General features: G+C 39.9%; 1 protein-coding gene across 1 annotated transcript in view; it reads right to left on the bottom strand.

The window, feature by feature from the left end:
* Positions 1-2555: 2555 nt before the first annotated feature.
* Positions 2556-16380, bottom strand: part of malrd1 (MAM and LDL receptor class A domain containing 1) — a 42127-nt gene continuing 28302 nt past the window's right edge. The window contains exons 21-33 of the mRNA XM_058626715.1: positions 15485-15665; positions 13980-14108; positions 13721-13882; positions 11742-11899; positions 10845-11046; positions 10057-10335; positions 8293-8421; positions 7415-7481; positions 4489-4580; positions 4259-4355; positions 4111-4171; positions 3119-3220; positions 2556-3019 (exon numbers count right to left, since the gene is read on the bottom strand). Of these exons, the coding sequence (XP_058482698.1) occupies positions 2921-3019; positions 3119-3220; positions 4111-4171; positions 4259-4355; positions 4489-4580; positions 7415-7481; positions 8293-8421; positions 10057-10335; positions 10845-11046; positions 11742-11899; positions 13721-13882; positions 13980-14108; positions 15485-15665 (1758 nt within the window). The 3' untranslated portion in view covers positions 2556-2920. The remainder of the gene's footprint in view (positions 3020-3118; positions 3221-4110; positions 4172-4258; positions 4356-4488; positions 4581-7414; positions 7482-8292; positions 8422-10056; positions 10336-10844; positions 11047-11741; positions 11900-13720; positions 13883-13979; positions 14109-15484; positions 15666-16380) is intronic.

The raw sequence follows: 16380 nt of genomic DNA, 5'->3' as shown, positions 1-16380 counted from the left end.
AAAGTAAATGTATTCATTTTGAATCTCATATTTGGTTGATAGAACGTTACATACATAGAAACACTATTGTAAAACAGCAAAACTGCATCTTTTACTCAACCCCCGTTCCTTAATTTCTTATCAGGAAGTTGGCAACCTGACCCTGTACTCTCAGTATGTTTACCAAGTAAATAAACGTTAATAATAATATAAGAAAAGTTATTGTGACATAATGCATATACACTCTACTTAATCACAAAAGCGCACGAGCATACCCCTCATCATAGCAAAATCTGGGGAGATAGTAAATCAAATAAAGAGGTGGAAAAATATTTATTTTCCGCTCCTTCATGAGCAGAGTAGCAGCTACAGGTGTATTGAAAGGCTGGCTGAATAATTAACTCACATTTATTGGGCTGAAAACCAAAAAGATAGTTGTCACAAGTTTATTTTGTTTCTTTCCTGTTCACATTACACTCATTATGAGTGCGTTATAAGTTTGTTAGTGTCCTCGACAGCATTGTCAAAAGTTACACATTTCTAATGAATAGTTTGTGTCAAAACTGATGCTAAGAAAATCCATTTAGACCAAATACTGTACGCTTTTGGATTTCTGGGGCGGGGAAGTGTTTCAGAGGAAAAGGCAGTGTAGCTAATATAAGGCAAGGACACAAAAAATAAATAAATACAATATAGAGTGGAGCAGTTCAAAGCCTAAAATTGATCCAGGGGCCCTATGATAAATCTCTGACCCAGAATCCTCCTACAGACTCAGCAAAGACTCTACAGTGATGGAGGACAAGACTAAGCAGCAGTGACACTGGAGACTGTGGTCATCCAGTCTAAAAATTAAACATTCATAGTTTGAATCTGAACCAATGTGAAAGGACGGGGGAGTGTTTCAGTGCGTTTTAGAACAGTCAGAGGCACGAAGCAACAGATTTACCTGTCATTTATTGTAAATGGGACAGAGACCACATTGATTTTGGAATCACAGCCCGGACTCCATCGTAAGGCTGCAAGTATAGAAAGTGAGCCAACACAAAAAGAAGCTTTAAAAATAAGAAAATAGCAATGTGTTCGTTACCACTGAGAGAATCCGTCATTAATGTCCGTAATGACATGAACAGACGTAGAATGACTAAGCCCGTATTCCAGTAACTTCACAAGAAATATGCTCATAATTGACCATGTTGATTTAACTAAAGATACACGTTTGAAGTGTGGTTTTATGAGCCATTGACATATATCAACGCTGACATCCAGTGCGCCGTCATTTCCAGCCTGATACAATGATGCTAAACTTCACTAAAAACGTCGCTGCCAGTAGGCAGCCACTAACTAAAAGGCTCATCCAAATATTTTAAGAACATGCCTGCTGCCATATTTAGCCGTTAGACGGCCTTATCAGACTGGAAAGTGAAGTTTGTGTCAGTGTGTACTAACTACTCCCTACTCACACCAAAGTACATAGAGAAAATCAGTGATTTTACAACTCCACAGACAGGAGTAGTTAATGGATGTGTTATTTTGTGACTTTGGTGTTTTCAATTTTAAGTTAGTATTTATCTAAATTTGATCATTTTACTAACAAAGGCTGCAATAACTCTAAAAGTCGTGTGTCCTCATGAGCTAAAATCACAGATTTTCTCTATGGACTTTGAGTGGTATACAAAAAAGATGAGATTAAGTGATAATAAACTATGACGTTATCATAGACTAACGCAGGTATACTGTAGATATTATTTGGCAAGTGGCTAAAATCTGCTTCTTGTGAGGGACAAGACCACCATGATTGGCTGGTGCACACAGCGAAGTCGGCATCGACTATAAGTTAGGACCTCATACAAATACACTTTAAAAAAAGCCAGACCTATATGCTGTCTATATGAAAGCATGCTCTCTTATAGACACTAGACCTGGCCATGTAAATCCTCATGGAGTGTGTAAAGACACAGCTGAAAAGAGCCATGACTGAACAATCACTAAATATCACCTAGTGCTTTAACTGTGCTGTTTATGACCCTTCTCCTCTGGGCTTGTTGACACACAGGATGCTGACTCGTGACATATTTTTTTAATTTTCAAATAAAACAGGGTTGTAATTTTTTTTTTTTTGCTTGCACTTGTGAGGATTAAAGCAGCTAATGAAGTCCGGACTAATTACTTCTGAAAGTGCTGAGGCCTGGCCTTGCAGAGACCACTATCTTACGCCACACCTTGTTTCTACAGCGTCTCAGACGGACAAACTACACAGACTAGATTTCAGGATTAAGAATCCCCTATTTAATATAATCTGCAGTCCCAGCATTAGATGTCACTAATTCTTACACACGGAACTCGTAAATGTCTGTATGAATGGATTTTATAAACTTAGCCAGAGTCAGACGTTTCCCTTATTTTAAGCTAAGCTAAGCAAACTGGCCGAGTCCCTCGACAGTGTGATTAATCCTCTCTTTGCACTTTCATGAAGATCAAGAATGAGCACATTTTCCAGAATGGTTGATTAATGTATTTAAGGTTTTATACAGTGTTTGCAGTTGTTGTTGAAAAAAGCTCCTGCAGTTTAATCCCTGTGGCTGTTCCAATGTTTTAATACCAATAGATTACATTCAGAAAGCATAGGCTTTCCTAGAGCTGTGTTCATACATCTTCTAGCTTTTATTCAAACACATATTAACATATCGTGTGGGAAACACGTAGAACATTAAAATGATTTCGCTGTAAATGGCGTCTTACCAAAGGTCAGGTAGGGTTATGGGATTGATCGGATGGACGGATGAGAACTGACTTTCAAACTCCTTCTTTGCAAAATATTGGAATTCTTTGCGTGGTTATCCTCTACATGGCGTCTCAGCAAGTCCGGACAAACTCATTAAGTATTTGCACACTCAGTCCGACCCGAACCTGCTGCAGTGTCAATACGTGAAGTCCATTGTTTTTATGCATCAGAGCTTTTGTGCTCAGTGCGATTAGCGTCAGTGGGGTAATTGTACAGTGGGTTGGAGAAGGACAGATTGGCGCCTTTCCAGGTTGAACCCTGCAGTGGAGTAATAGACAGAGAAACATGCGTCATGTCACTGACCTCTGCGCAGATAATGAGAGTCAAGGCTGTAAAGGCCGAGCGGAGACACCTCACCTCCACCTCTCTCCTCCAGGGGTAGACACTGATGGAGAGCCCCTGACCAGCACTCTTCCTGGGGTGAACTCTGGGACAACCAACTTGTCCTTCATCCAGTGACTAAACGGAAAGACAATCATGCAGATAAAAGCGCACAATCGAAATCAAACCGTTCCGTTATGTGTATATAATTACATATTTAACCTTCATTATACATTTGCTCCTCTTTCCACTGCTCGCTGAAACAGTTTACACCTACACTTCTCTATTTATAGCTGAGCTGAGACTGGCGAAGCAAATATGTACACACATGCAGATGAAGACACAGACCATAGTTAAATACATACACATCTGTTGTGTGTGTGTAACATATCACTTGTATATAATCTGATTCTATTTGACAGCTTTAGCAACATATATATTTACAGTTTGATGGGAGCAAATACTGTGTTTGAGTGAATGAGCTCAGTGAATGTGGAGTTTCAGCTTACTTTTTTTTCTTGATCCACATTAATTCCAGAGAAATTAATAGAAAAATGCCCTTTATCTCTTAATGCTGTGGCTATTGATTTAGAAAGTCTGCCTGAATCCACCTTTTTCATTGCATGAAAAATGTAATAACCTTACCCCTGACACACCTCATTCAATAAATATGGTGCAAATTGTTTCAATATTTTTTGCATAATCCTGGTGATCGTTTTTTGCACGTTCACATAAAATGCAGGACATTTTTACATCATTGTTTTTGCACTTAAAACTACAACTTGTGTTCTAATTGTCAGTGCGTTGACCTTACCTGCTGCGTGTATGAATGCAACACGCACAGATTAACCACCAGATCGATAGTCCTACATCAAAAATATAATCTAGCAGAAAGGCTGGGTGATCTGCGTTTGACCTTCTCTAATGATAAATCCACTTATTGAATTGAACAAATGCGATTTGTATAACTGACAAAACTTAACATCGTTCAAACAGAATTAGCTGATGATTGATTCCTGTGCACTGACCTCTGCTCTCCAGTCAAACGCCAGGTTATCCATCATCCTGTTGTCCATCTGGTCAGATGTTCTGCAGAGCCAGCAAACAGTCCCATCATCTTCCTCATCGTCATCATCCTCGGCAACAACACTTTCATATTTTTTGGCCGTCACTTACCTGAATAAGCTTTTTTTCTTGCATAAAGCCAGAGAGCAGACGGCGACGCCAATGACGAGCAGCAGCAGTCCAATGGCGATGCCAACGTACACGGCGTCTAAACAGAGGAGGAGGTACATTTAATCCTGCCTTCGATAAACTGCAGAGGCACTGGGTGTTATGCAAGGGAACAGGGGATAAATCCAGGTGAGACAGTTTAATGGAGACTAGAGGGTGTGTTTCTTTATCACCCAGCTGTGTGTCCTGTGGTTCAGGTGTCGAGGTGGAGAGAGATGGCTTCTCTCGCACATGGCAGCGGTTTCCCGTCCACCCTGGATCACACCTGCAGTCAGACGAGGAAAAGAAGGTTTGACATTTATATGGACACATTATTTTCGGCAGTGTTTTATTTGGTGCAAAGTGCCCTGGTGAGTAAAACGTTCATATCAAGTTAAACTGTAAAAATAAAAATGCACCAATTAAAGCTTTTTTTTGTCATCAAATTCCCACAAAACTTTGAGCTTAATAAGCTACACATTGTGAAACTAAATAAATGTTTTTGTTTTCATGCCATGTAATAGATAATAATATCAGCATTTTCTTTTAAGAGCAAGAACAAAACAAATGATAAAAGTGAAACAAAATAAAATACATATAAAGAAAAGAGATAAATCTTGAGCATATAAATTCTCTCTCAACACAACAACAACACTATCTTGACAAATTGTCTGCGGGACATTCAGCACAGAAACGCGGACTAATTACAAATAGTTTGGAGCGTTCTGGTGAATCTGCATCTCTTGGAAGGAAAGCGAGTTCCTTTTCTCCCAAACGAAAACTGTGCTCCAATTCAACATCTGTTCAGTATCAGCTTGATTTTTGAGCAACATTGACCTTCTAATGGGAAACACACCGCTCCCAGAAAAGCCACACTGTATCATTATGATTCAGAGGGGGTCAGGGTACATATTGTGTGACAGCCTGGCCGCGGCAGCGAGACGTCCCTGGCCTTTTTCCCCGGAGGATCCTGCTCAGAGCATGAGTGGAGGGACGTGATGCAAATACCGATTCCCTCACTGGCCTTGGGTTCTGCTACAGCAGGGCTGTTATCAATGCTGGAACAGCTACAGGAGTTCCATACCACACCGCACTGTGAATGACGGTGGTGAAGACCTATTACATAATGAGGAGGCAGTGGCGGTGGTGCTGCCGCTGTACTGGGGGAATGTCAGACAGGCGAATAAATGGCGAGGCAGATCCGAGGCTGAATGAGAGAAGGAGAGCAGCATTTCTGTGAAGAGCTGCCATAATAAACACATCTTTGCATTCTGTTAACCCAACGCGTTTTTGCCTGTTTGCAGAATTTGCAATAATGTCACACAATGTGACAAAATGAGACCACATGCAAAAATAAATTTTTTAGTCTAAACTGAGGCATCAGAGAAGTCAGATTTATTATTTACTGCTTTGTGTATGAGAGTGGGCCATATGGTGGTGCAGCAGAGGCTTTCACTGCATACTCTGGCTTCCTCCCACAGTACAAAGACATGCAGATTGAGGATTAGGTTGATTAGACAGTCCTAACTGACCGTAGGTGTGACTGTGAGAGTGAATGTCTGTATGAGTCTAAAATAATAATGCACTGATGGTTTTTTGAGTATACAACCAGTTGAATGTATGACTTACTGTCTAAATTAAAACAGGATGATTATAACATTAGAAGCAGGTCTTTGCTACAGAGGAGGCAATATTGGACGAACTATATAGATTTTGAATTTTTATGATAATTGATGGCCATCACAGGTTCTCCAACATGATTGCAAGGGAAGGATGAGGTGATATTCACCCATATTCATGCTTATTCCCCAATACATGTTGCTCTATTTTACACATTATGCATTCAAATCTTACACATGCAGATGTTAAAATCAAAAACCAGCAGATGAATATTATATATTAAGACCCAGCAGCATCAAAAGTTCTATATGAAGCCAAGAAGAGTGCTGAGAGCACATACTTTCATCCACACTTAATTACCTGTTCATAATTTTAGCTTTCAATAAAATGTCTGTAAATTTAAAAAAAAGAAATAAAAAGAAAACACCACATTATTTGTATCATTACCCTTACTTTGACCATGCCCCGCCCTGTCAAATTTCAAGAAAATTGGTTTAGCACTTTCTGCATAATCCTGCTAAGAGAGAGAGACATAAAGCATCCAAACGTAACCTCCTTAGCACAGATAGTAAACTGCTGATGTGTCACAGCAGCGAACTGTGACAGAAATAAAGAGAGAATTATTTGCCATGATATTATAGGCCGTAAAAAGTTATTTAAATGCAAAGTGGCCCATGACAGATACTTGAAGAGAAAATATTAGGCTTTACAGCGGGCACTTTTACTCTGACAGGTGTAACAGCGGATGTTTTCCCTGACAGCATAAAGACTGTGAGGCAGTCGTCAGACGACGAGAACTTTCCTATTAATGTCTGAAATTGAAATGAGCCCACTGCCCTGTTCACGGGGACGTTATTATCCTGTTTCTCCAAGAATTAATCTCAATGTTTGTATCTCGTTCTGCTGCAAAAATCTGTTTGGTATGAAGAATTGAACTTGAAAACACAAGACTGCACAATTCTGCAGTTCACTAGCGTATAATGATATTAACAGATACAGTGGCAAGTCTCATTATTGCATTCATACTTTCATAATGAAAGATCTCAGTGCTGCAGACATTCCCGGGCTGCTCATGCAGACAACGAGATTCATGAGCTTCCTGAAAAACCTCCAACGGAGCTCACTGTTCGTCTGGAAGCTGTGTTTTGAAGGGCAGACAGGGGATTCTATGCCAACCTCTTAGCATATTAATCTCATACAGGGTTTTGGTTTTTTTTTTTTTGTGGTCAACACACTGAGGCTGTTGATATCAGGAGTCGTTTAAATATTGACCCGGAGAATCCATCAGAGATTCCCAGGAAACACCGCACTGGTGGATAAATGAAGGCAGAACCTCCCTGGTGAAGCTGTGGGGGATAAGCAGATTCCCACATGCTTCATGGAGCGTGGCTTTTCCAAGGAAAGAAACAAAACTGATGGGATTTCCATGTTTTAAGTTGCACAAAGAGAGATTTAAAAAACATAAAATTTGTGAAAAAAGGGTTTGTGTGTGTAACTCACGTGCATACAGGCCCGTGTCTCTGCATATGGCATGAGCCGTGATCCAGGCAGTACATCAGAGGACAATCTGCAAATCACACAAAAGAAACTGACCTTTGTATAATGATATATTTACTCCCCCCCCAGAAACAGAAGTATATTAAGCAAGTTGCTGCTTTGACAAAACAAAATGAATTCAGTGAATCGTGTTGCCAAGGGAGACTGTGCACTGTTCGGTTCCATCCATTAAACGGTGCAGATAGTATTTGTGTGTCCATTGAACCACAAAACATCTACTTCCTGCCTGTACATCTGCTGTCACACAACTGTGCCTCTATGATTTATGTGAAATGCTCCAGTTTGTTTAGCTCTTGATAAAGTTACTTTGGCTTGGTGGTGAAATGGAGGTTTGTTCTTGGTCCTGAAAATGCAGGAAAGCTGGTGAGGGATTTAATAGATTTTGGCAGCATGCAGTAACCTGTGAGGTGTAATTCGAAGGCTAAACAGTCAGACTTGAAAATGTCCTGAGAGTCACACTGCTTTGACGCAGCCTTGAACGTGGCTTTGGCAACACTTCAGTCAGAAATGACCTGGGACTCACAAGAGTAGAATATATATAGAAAAGAACAGCTTGTAATAATTAAGATTCAGAATTCATGAATGAAAAAAACACTTAATTATGTAAACCACAAGTTTAAGACATGCCAGTCCGTCACCAACCTCAAAGATATGTGTTAAATCACTGGCAAATGATTTAGGTTTAAGGTAAAAAGGAAATAAAAAGGAAATCCCACTGTGTGTCTGTTCCATATCTCCAAGGTCAAATAATTATACAGTATAATAGAGTAGTAAAAAAAAAAGAAAGTTTAAAAGAAAGTGTAAAGTGAAAAATATGTTACCATGGCAGCTGGACTCATCAGAGTGAAAGGGGAGACAGTCTGTGGAGTGGTCACAGCGCTTCTGAAGTGGGATACAACCAGGTGGACCTTGTTCACACACCAGTTCTCCCAGCTCACACTGCAGCAGAGCTGGAGGACACGAAACACAAGAAGCAGATTTTGAATTGATCACTATAAGAAGATAAAGATTTTAAAGCTCCTTTGACACTTTGACCTTAATCTGTGAGCTAATGTGTGTATGCTTTCCTTATTTATCCCACTGGATAATGTGATATGCATTAAAAAGCTCATAAATGAAAGATTTTAGGCAAATTAAAAAATGATTTTGTTAATTTCTGTCTGTCAATGCAGTTTTAAAAACCTGACCAGAATGATTGAAATACACTTAAATAATGAAAGTGAAAACATTTATAGTCATGCTAAAAATTTTTAATTCTAAACAGACCTAAGGGGTAAGAGATGGGTAGAAGCATTTAGTGCCTAATAATACCTATTTATATACCAGATTGAAAAATAAAGTATAGGGGAACAAAACAAAACAAAAGGTTTAATATGATCCCATTAAATAAATCAATAATAACTCTGCTGAGTCAAGTGGGTCGGCTGTCAGGAACATTTATATAAACCATTTATTTTCCTGAACGTACAATGAAAAAAGTTAAAAAGTGAAATTTGTTATATAAGTTAACTATATAAGTTAACTGAGTTAAATAACTCAGTGACCAACATGTTTGATAGACTTCACCTGAATCTTACAAAAAAGGCCTTTGGAAACAATTGACTACGTCTTGTGTTCAGTGTTAAAGTGTTCAGTAAATTATGCCAACAAACAGAAGAGTAAAAAAGTGAAGCAACAACAATAAATGAGCATCGTCACTGAACAAATGAGCTGCTTTTAGCAAAACAGCTCTCTTCACCGGTGATGGAGAGCGCCTTTGACACCGCAGCTGCTCTGCACAGTGCTTTACGTCCTCATTAAAAGCATATTAAAAAGGAGCCATAAGCACAGAAAACGTCATACTGTTATAATTTCATGCAAATAATAGGCTAATGGGAGACAGGCTTTATGAATAATGCTTCTGAAGCTTTATGTATAACAGGTTGTACAATATAATCCGCAGTGAAAGTACCATCTGTATGAATGGTGATGAGTTCACATAACAAACTAGAATTTAATGGAGAAATTATTGCGTGGAGGAAAAGTGATCAACTGCCTGTAAGGCACTGCAGTCCTATTGAATTACATGAAGGAAACAATCAGAGATTAAAAGTGCCATATGTGTCTTTTATATAATTTATTGTTTGTTGATAAAAGCTGCAGTCCGGAACGTTCTGTCTTTTTGTTGTTGATTATTCTGCCTCTGTTTGGTCTCCGTGAACAGCTTAACAGTTTGACGCTATTTGTATGCTGTGTCCATCTGAAAGTGGGCTCTGTCAAGCAAAACCAAACCTGCCTGAGGGAGTGTTTGTGTGTGTATACAGCAGCAGTGCAGGGGCAGGCGGGGACAACAAGTTTTACTCCAGTCGAACTGTTGAACGAGGTTTTTATTTGAGCAGTAGAATTCACTTCTGAAACTTCTGAAACTGTCTTGCTTTACCAGCGTAAAATTGATGTTGCCTCCATCTGTCCTGACAGAAAACAAATAACCTCCTATGTGCAGCGCAGGACTGTTGCCGTGCGACACAAGATCTAAACGCTTGTGAGAGTCGTGCGGAGATGATAGACTTAATCAGCATTGTGTGAACAAAATCCAACACACTCACGGCAGCTATACTCATCCTCTCCATCAGGGCAGTCGGGGACTCTGTCACAGCGCAGTATGGAGGGAAGGCAGAGGGAGTTGGAACACTGATAATACCCAGTTGGACAGCTGTCTTGAGGGGGAAGAGTACCGGGCCCCAAGGTCGGACATTGCTCTTCGTCAGATCGATCAGCGCAGTCAGGTTCTCCGTCACACCGCCAGCTTTCTGGGATGCACTGAAAGGAGTATGCACACTGGAACTGGTCCACTCCACAGGTGAGAGGCTGAGGAGTTACTGGACCTGGTGGGACATTTCACAGAAACAACTGCTTTTTTCACTGAATTCAGTTCAAATGCAGCGAAAAAAAAACATCTGCGTACGTGATGAAATAAGAGAGGTATGCTAATTGTGAGTTCAGAGGTCAACTTTGAACGTGGGGATGAAATATACAAGAAACAATACAGTATTATAAATGTAATTGCTTTCCCCCCCATATTGCCCTCTACATGGTCCCTCAACGCTGGCACGGACCCCACTGTGAATTTATGTGGACCTGCAGGGCAACAGGCTCCATTAACTCACTACACGCTTCACAAGGGTCTAAGGGTTTATATGGAAGGAGAGGAAAAGAGAATGGTTGCTGGAAAATGTGGAGAAAAGAGGAAATGAGAGAAGGTGAAAAGTGAGGGCGGAAAGAAAACAACATGAAAAATGAGCAGTGTGTTGCCAGGGCTGGCGATGAGGAATAAGTAGAGAATATAATTGCAAGTGCAACAGAAAAGAAAACCACAGAGAGAAAGAAGCTTTACCTCCGACCGTACACTCTGCGGTGTAGGAGACGTCATCCAGGGCGATGTCTGTCCACATGTCTCCGCCCACTTCTGCCTGGAAGGTCACTTTAAAAGGTGCGGGGTTGGACAGGATGACATTAGCATACTTCCACTGGTTGCCATGGTTTCCAGTGGTTGCCCACATCAACAGACTGGTACCACTAGGTCCTGAAGTATAGACCTATAGAGAACAATGGGTACTTCAGGTCAAATACTTCCATATTAACTTGATAGGCACAACTTTTACCATGTAATAATTGTCACTGCAACCACTGAGACAATGTCATAATTTATTTATGTAAAGGTAGCACACTAATTTAATAATTTATTGTTTTAAATAGATGATGTTATGATCTGCTTTATACTGCTTTTGTGTCATTTAATCTACAATAGGAATAAGACCATATTTGTAAAGATAAAATCTTACTTTGCACAGTAACTGAAGATCTGTATAAACTGTATCATTCAACTGCATTTTAATGTAAGTGAATCACATAAATACTGTGGGCATTTTCACTTAAATCACCCTTTTAAGCATCTTGTCAATGACTATTACGACTAGTTTTTTTGCACACATCTTCTTAAAACAGTTGCTTATTGTTTGTTGTGTTGAAATCAACCCAGGTAACAAAGACTCCTAAGAAAGACAAAAAGTGACAGATATAGTTTGATAGATTATTTCCTGACAGGGAAAGAACGTTTTGTTATTTCCTGAGAGATTCAGGTGATTGACAGAGGCTTCAGTAAAACAGGACAGACATTCCAAATCAAGCCACACAACAAGGAAAGACAACACTTTGATTCCTGAAAGAATAAACAAAATAAAAACAAAAAGACTTTGAATTATTTATGGAAATGTGTCTCAGATTAGATCACCTTCAGCGTTCCCATCCTGTCTGAGCCGTGCATGAAGAACCAGAAGCGCAGGTGACACAGACCGATGCTGGCAGGAAACGGATGCCTGGTCGTCACCCTGGCAACGTCGCCCTCCCTCTGAGTGGCTGAGTGTATGTAGAGAAATTTCCCTCCTCCACCTTCAGAGATAAATACAGTATAGGTCACTTAAATAACAATAACTCACTGTCCAGAGAAAGCAAAATCCTGCTCAACCATACAATCGCAGTTTTACCGCAAGAAAGAAATTCAATAACGTCTGTCTGTTGTTTCCAATATACATAATATTTTGACAGTTTTTTGTGCTGTTGTTAAAATAGTGTAGCCCAAAGCCAAACATTTCAAAGAGCTTCTTCAGCTCAGCTATGGCTCAAAGATGAGACGGCATCTGTGCGATGCCAGAACAAAGTTAGGGTTTTCCACATGAGTTAAAGGAGATTGGAAGCCAATGCAATCCAGAGCACAGAGCAAGCTCCAAACCAGAACACCGGATTCTTCGTCTGGCTCAAAAAAAAATGAAAACCAAAAAGTGGTGTAGAAATGATTCTCCAAGGATCACAAAGGCACACAAATCATGCTCCATCATTCAGAGTCACCTGATAATGTCAATGCATGATATCCTCAGAGTCATGATTGTGTGTGTGTGTTTTACAGATGGCTGAGTTTACTGATCTCCATCACAGTGAGATCAATCATTTCTTCAATGGCTCAGCATCCAGTGTCCTACCTCAGAACAACTCATCAATAATTTGGGCAAAAGTGCTGTCATGCTCCTTTCCAAACATGATCTAATAAACACTGCAACTAATAATATTAATATTCACATACAATAAATCAAATACTTAATCTACACAATTTGCCTCAGCGGTTAAGCATTGAAAGCCATTTATTTTACAACCAAATATACCAGAAAAAGAGGCAACAAATGATTAATGGATGATCAAATATTTTCTCTGCAACGTTTGCATCATTGCTTTCGCATTGTTATAGGGAAACTAACATTGTGGAATGTTTTTTTCTTTTCCCTCAAATGCACTCAAAATCTGAAATCTCATGTTCTTATATTTTATGTACCAAGTAAGATGGAAGATGATCTATAAAAGTGCATACAAATGAATGTTGCATCGCCTTGCATAGATGAGGCCAGTCTTAATAGTCATATACGAGATAAATTATTCAACAGAAAGAAGGAAAATAACGTTTTCGATTAAATAAAAACACCATTGCCGTAAAGCTGAGTCCGTCTTGGCGTGACACTGATGAGCGATGTATTATCGTTAATCCTGCCTTCACACTAATGTCAGAAACTCTTATTTCCCAGTTGTCAGGTTGTAATTTCAAGAGGCAGTGCACTGAAAGCTGAAAAACAATGAGGATGTCAGGATGCACAGGCTGTTTTTAAATATGAGAAATGTGTTTTTGGAAGACATTATTAATCTGTCACTAAGAAACAAGGCAGAGAGCAAGCACAGAAAATCACTGTCAGTTTAAATATACAGCTTTGTGTCTGCTGGTTCTCTTATTCTGATGTAGAGGTAACAAAATGTAACTATGCCAGCTCACTTTACTGTCAAAGTTAACTAGTTAACATTGTTAGCTTTGCTGTGCAGCCATAGACACTGGTGGGTTGTTGACAGGTGTATTTATGGTGTTGTTTTAATGCCGTGATGGGAACACTTTTACAGGATTGGGCTCAAATGCACCAACGTAAATAATCCGCACACAAGCCACAAAAAACAAAGCACAGAGGAGCTCAGATCACAACACACTCAGAGGGATTGTGAGTTTATTCTCTGCTCAGGATGCCATTACTCACTGCATAGCTTGTAGTGACAGTAACAGCTTTGGAAACCACTGCCATATGATGATGATGATGATGATTAGAACATCAGATTAGTAGGGGATTATATAGTTATTTGAGGATATGAAAAGTTAAGGATTATAGGAGATTGGGCACTGACCGGGGCTGTGGTCAGTGTGCGGTCCAGCTCCCGGTGTCTCTGTCTGGTGATCTATCCTCCAGTCAAAGTCATCATCAGGGTCCTGAAAGAGCTGACAGGTTTCCTCCCACTGGTTTGCATCCATGTTGAAATTACAGCCACCTGGAGAGTCGCCTCCAAGGTCTACACATGAGACAGACAGAGGGGAAGAGCGTGATGGATGTGTGTGGTAAAAAAAATGTAACAGTGCCAAGGAAATGTATTTACTCTCTCTACTCACCACAATCCATCTCATCGGATTCATCAGCACAGTCTGGCTTATTGTCGCACACCAGGTGGGATTCGATGCAATCGCCACTGTGACACACAAAGTCTGTGACTGCAGGACAGATGACTGGCACCACAGAGTCTGAAATATGAACACAGAGCAACATCAGAAGGGGACACAGATATATTTTAAAATGAATCTAAGGTGAGAGAAAATGCAGGGAACAACTGTTTCTTATTAAAACACAGACTTCCTCTTCTCTGCACCATGGGGCATGACACAGTAAACAAAAGTGGACAACAACCTGTCATGGAAATCACAGCCTCCTTCCTCCAGCTCTGCCTTGTTTGACCCACAAGGAATAGACAAACCACACATACAACTTTGTGTGCGTATGTGTGTGTGTGTGTGTATATCTGTATTTCAAAGGCAGAGACATGTAACGACTGGAATGAGGAAAGAGTTGGACATCACTGCAGGAGGTCAGCAGGGTTAATACCATCATAGGCTGAGTTGGAAACCCATTAGGCACACATTATTTGATAGTGCAGTTGTGTGCGAGACAAATTTGGTTTTGGACAGACAGTTTGTCTACTTGTCAGTCCCCGTACACGCCTCTCAGTCTGTTTTGATTTATGTCTCAGTTTGTGTGTAGGACAGTATTTATGTCTCCGTATGTTTGTGTTTATATCCGTGTCTCAGACAGAGCCTTGGCGGAGGAAACATCCAGCCTTGTGCCAGGTCACGTGTAATGTGAAACATCTGTCTTATACATAAAACATCAAATGATGATTGACAGCCACTGTCATCGCGCAGTCAACCAACCATTCAATCCCTCTCTCTCCCAGTCTTTGTCTGAATTTATACTTCGCCCCCTAAACTATCAGATAGAAAGGTCATAAAATAATGTCATAGTATAATTATGATTATAATCTCACTCAGACAATAGTTGTACAAAATAGGGACAGAGGAAAACCATATAGGTTTAATGTTTTGCAATTAGGCCACATTTACCACTAACTTTTCAGGTGCTTATTTAAGCTTTTCTGTGATTTATAGACTAGATTAAAGGATAATTGGTTTATTTTCAAGACTTTAAAAAGTTAGATATGAGCTGGCACGACAGTAAAATGAGTTAAGGACAGCCTCTAAAAGTGTTATTGTTTCTCAAAAGTTTAGTAGATAAGTCATTGTTCTTTTTAAATTAAAGAGGCAGTAAGAAGGACACAAGCCTCCCTGCACAAAGTGACTTTAATATGCAGTGGTGTGCTGAATAGCTCACTGACTGGCTGACTGATTACTTTGACAGGAGCTGATATTCTGGCTTAAAAACAAACCTTTCCACTTCAGTGATTCATGTTGGAACAATGAATCTGCGCTACAGTACTTGCATTTTAAACCCCTGAATCAAAAGCCATGGAACTGCACAGAAACAGAGGCATAAGCTAATTTAGTGGCCAACAATTCAATTCAATTCAGGTTTTTTTTTTCTTACTGTTGATACACATGTCACCTACTTGGGGCACAGTCTATGAACTCCAGGTCGTCCAGAGCAGTTCCTCCGCTCACGTCCATTGCACGAATGCCCTCAAATATCACTTCAAAGTTCCTCAGCTTCCTCAGAGGGACCTCAGCTCGGTTCCACTTATTCCCCTGGTGCCCCGTTTTATTCCACACTTCCAACAAATCATTGTCCGTCTGTGGAAAAGAGAGAAAAATCAACAACATATCATCTTGCAGTGGCACAATCTCACATACTGGTTACGGCACAGCAGTGAATGTCATCTGTAAAATTGTTTCAAAGAGGCTCAGAGTGGATTTAAAGGAGGGATAAATTAACTCTAGACAGACTGCTGCTGGTTTGAAACAGTCCATTTAACTCTCTTTAGCATAACATTATAGTTATATAGTTATAGTTATAGAGTTCCTCTACCTGAAGTCCTGCTATTCAGACTTCCCTTGATTTACAGTATGTCTCTCATGGCAGATATGCAAATATAAAAAGACAGAAGAGTGTGAAGTCCTCCGTTTGTCCTCTGTCTTTTCCAATTATCTCACGGGTGGTTCTTAACTGAATAACGTGAATACAGTAGATGCAGCATATGAAAGGGACACAGTTTTGACTCAATAATATGAGGAACAGCACAGAATATATAATAAAGGGAGAGAATATTGAGATTGTAAGAAACCGAGAAACAATAAAAAAGCACTAAACACAAGTAAATAATGGAAAATCTGCTTCTCAGCACCACTTACTGTATATCAGGAAAAAGCACAATGCAAAGGGTAAACAAAAAGACCAAATTCAAAACAACTAATTAGCCTTTCTCACAGCAGCCATCTTAACATTACCCCACTGGAAATGTCAGCGTGATTCAATTCCAGCTCACATTTAGCAAATGGCTTTAGAGAA

This window comes from Solea solea, chromosome 1 (assembly GCF_958295425.1).
Source record: "Solea solea chromosome 1, fSolSol10.1, whole genome shotgun sequence".
Lineage (NCBI taxonomy): Eukaryota > Metazoa > Chordata > Actinopteri > Pleuronectiformes > Soleidae > Solea > Solea solea.
This window is presented reverse-complemented; position numbering and strand designations above follow the sequence as displayed.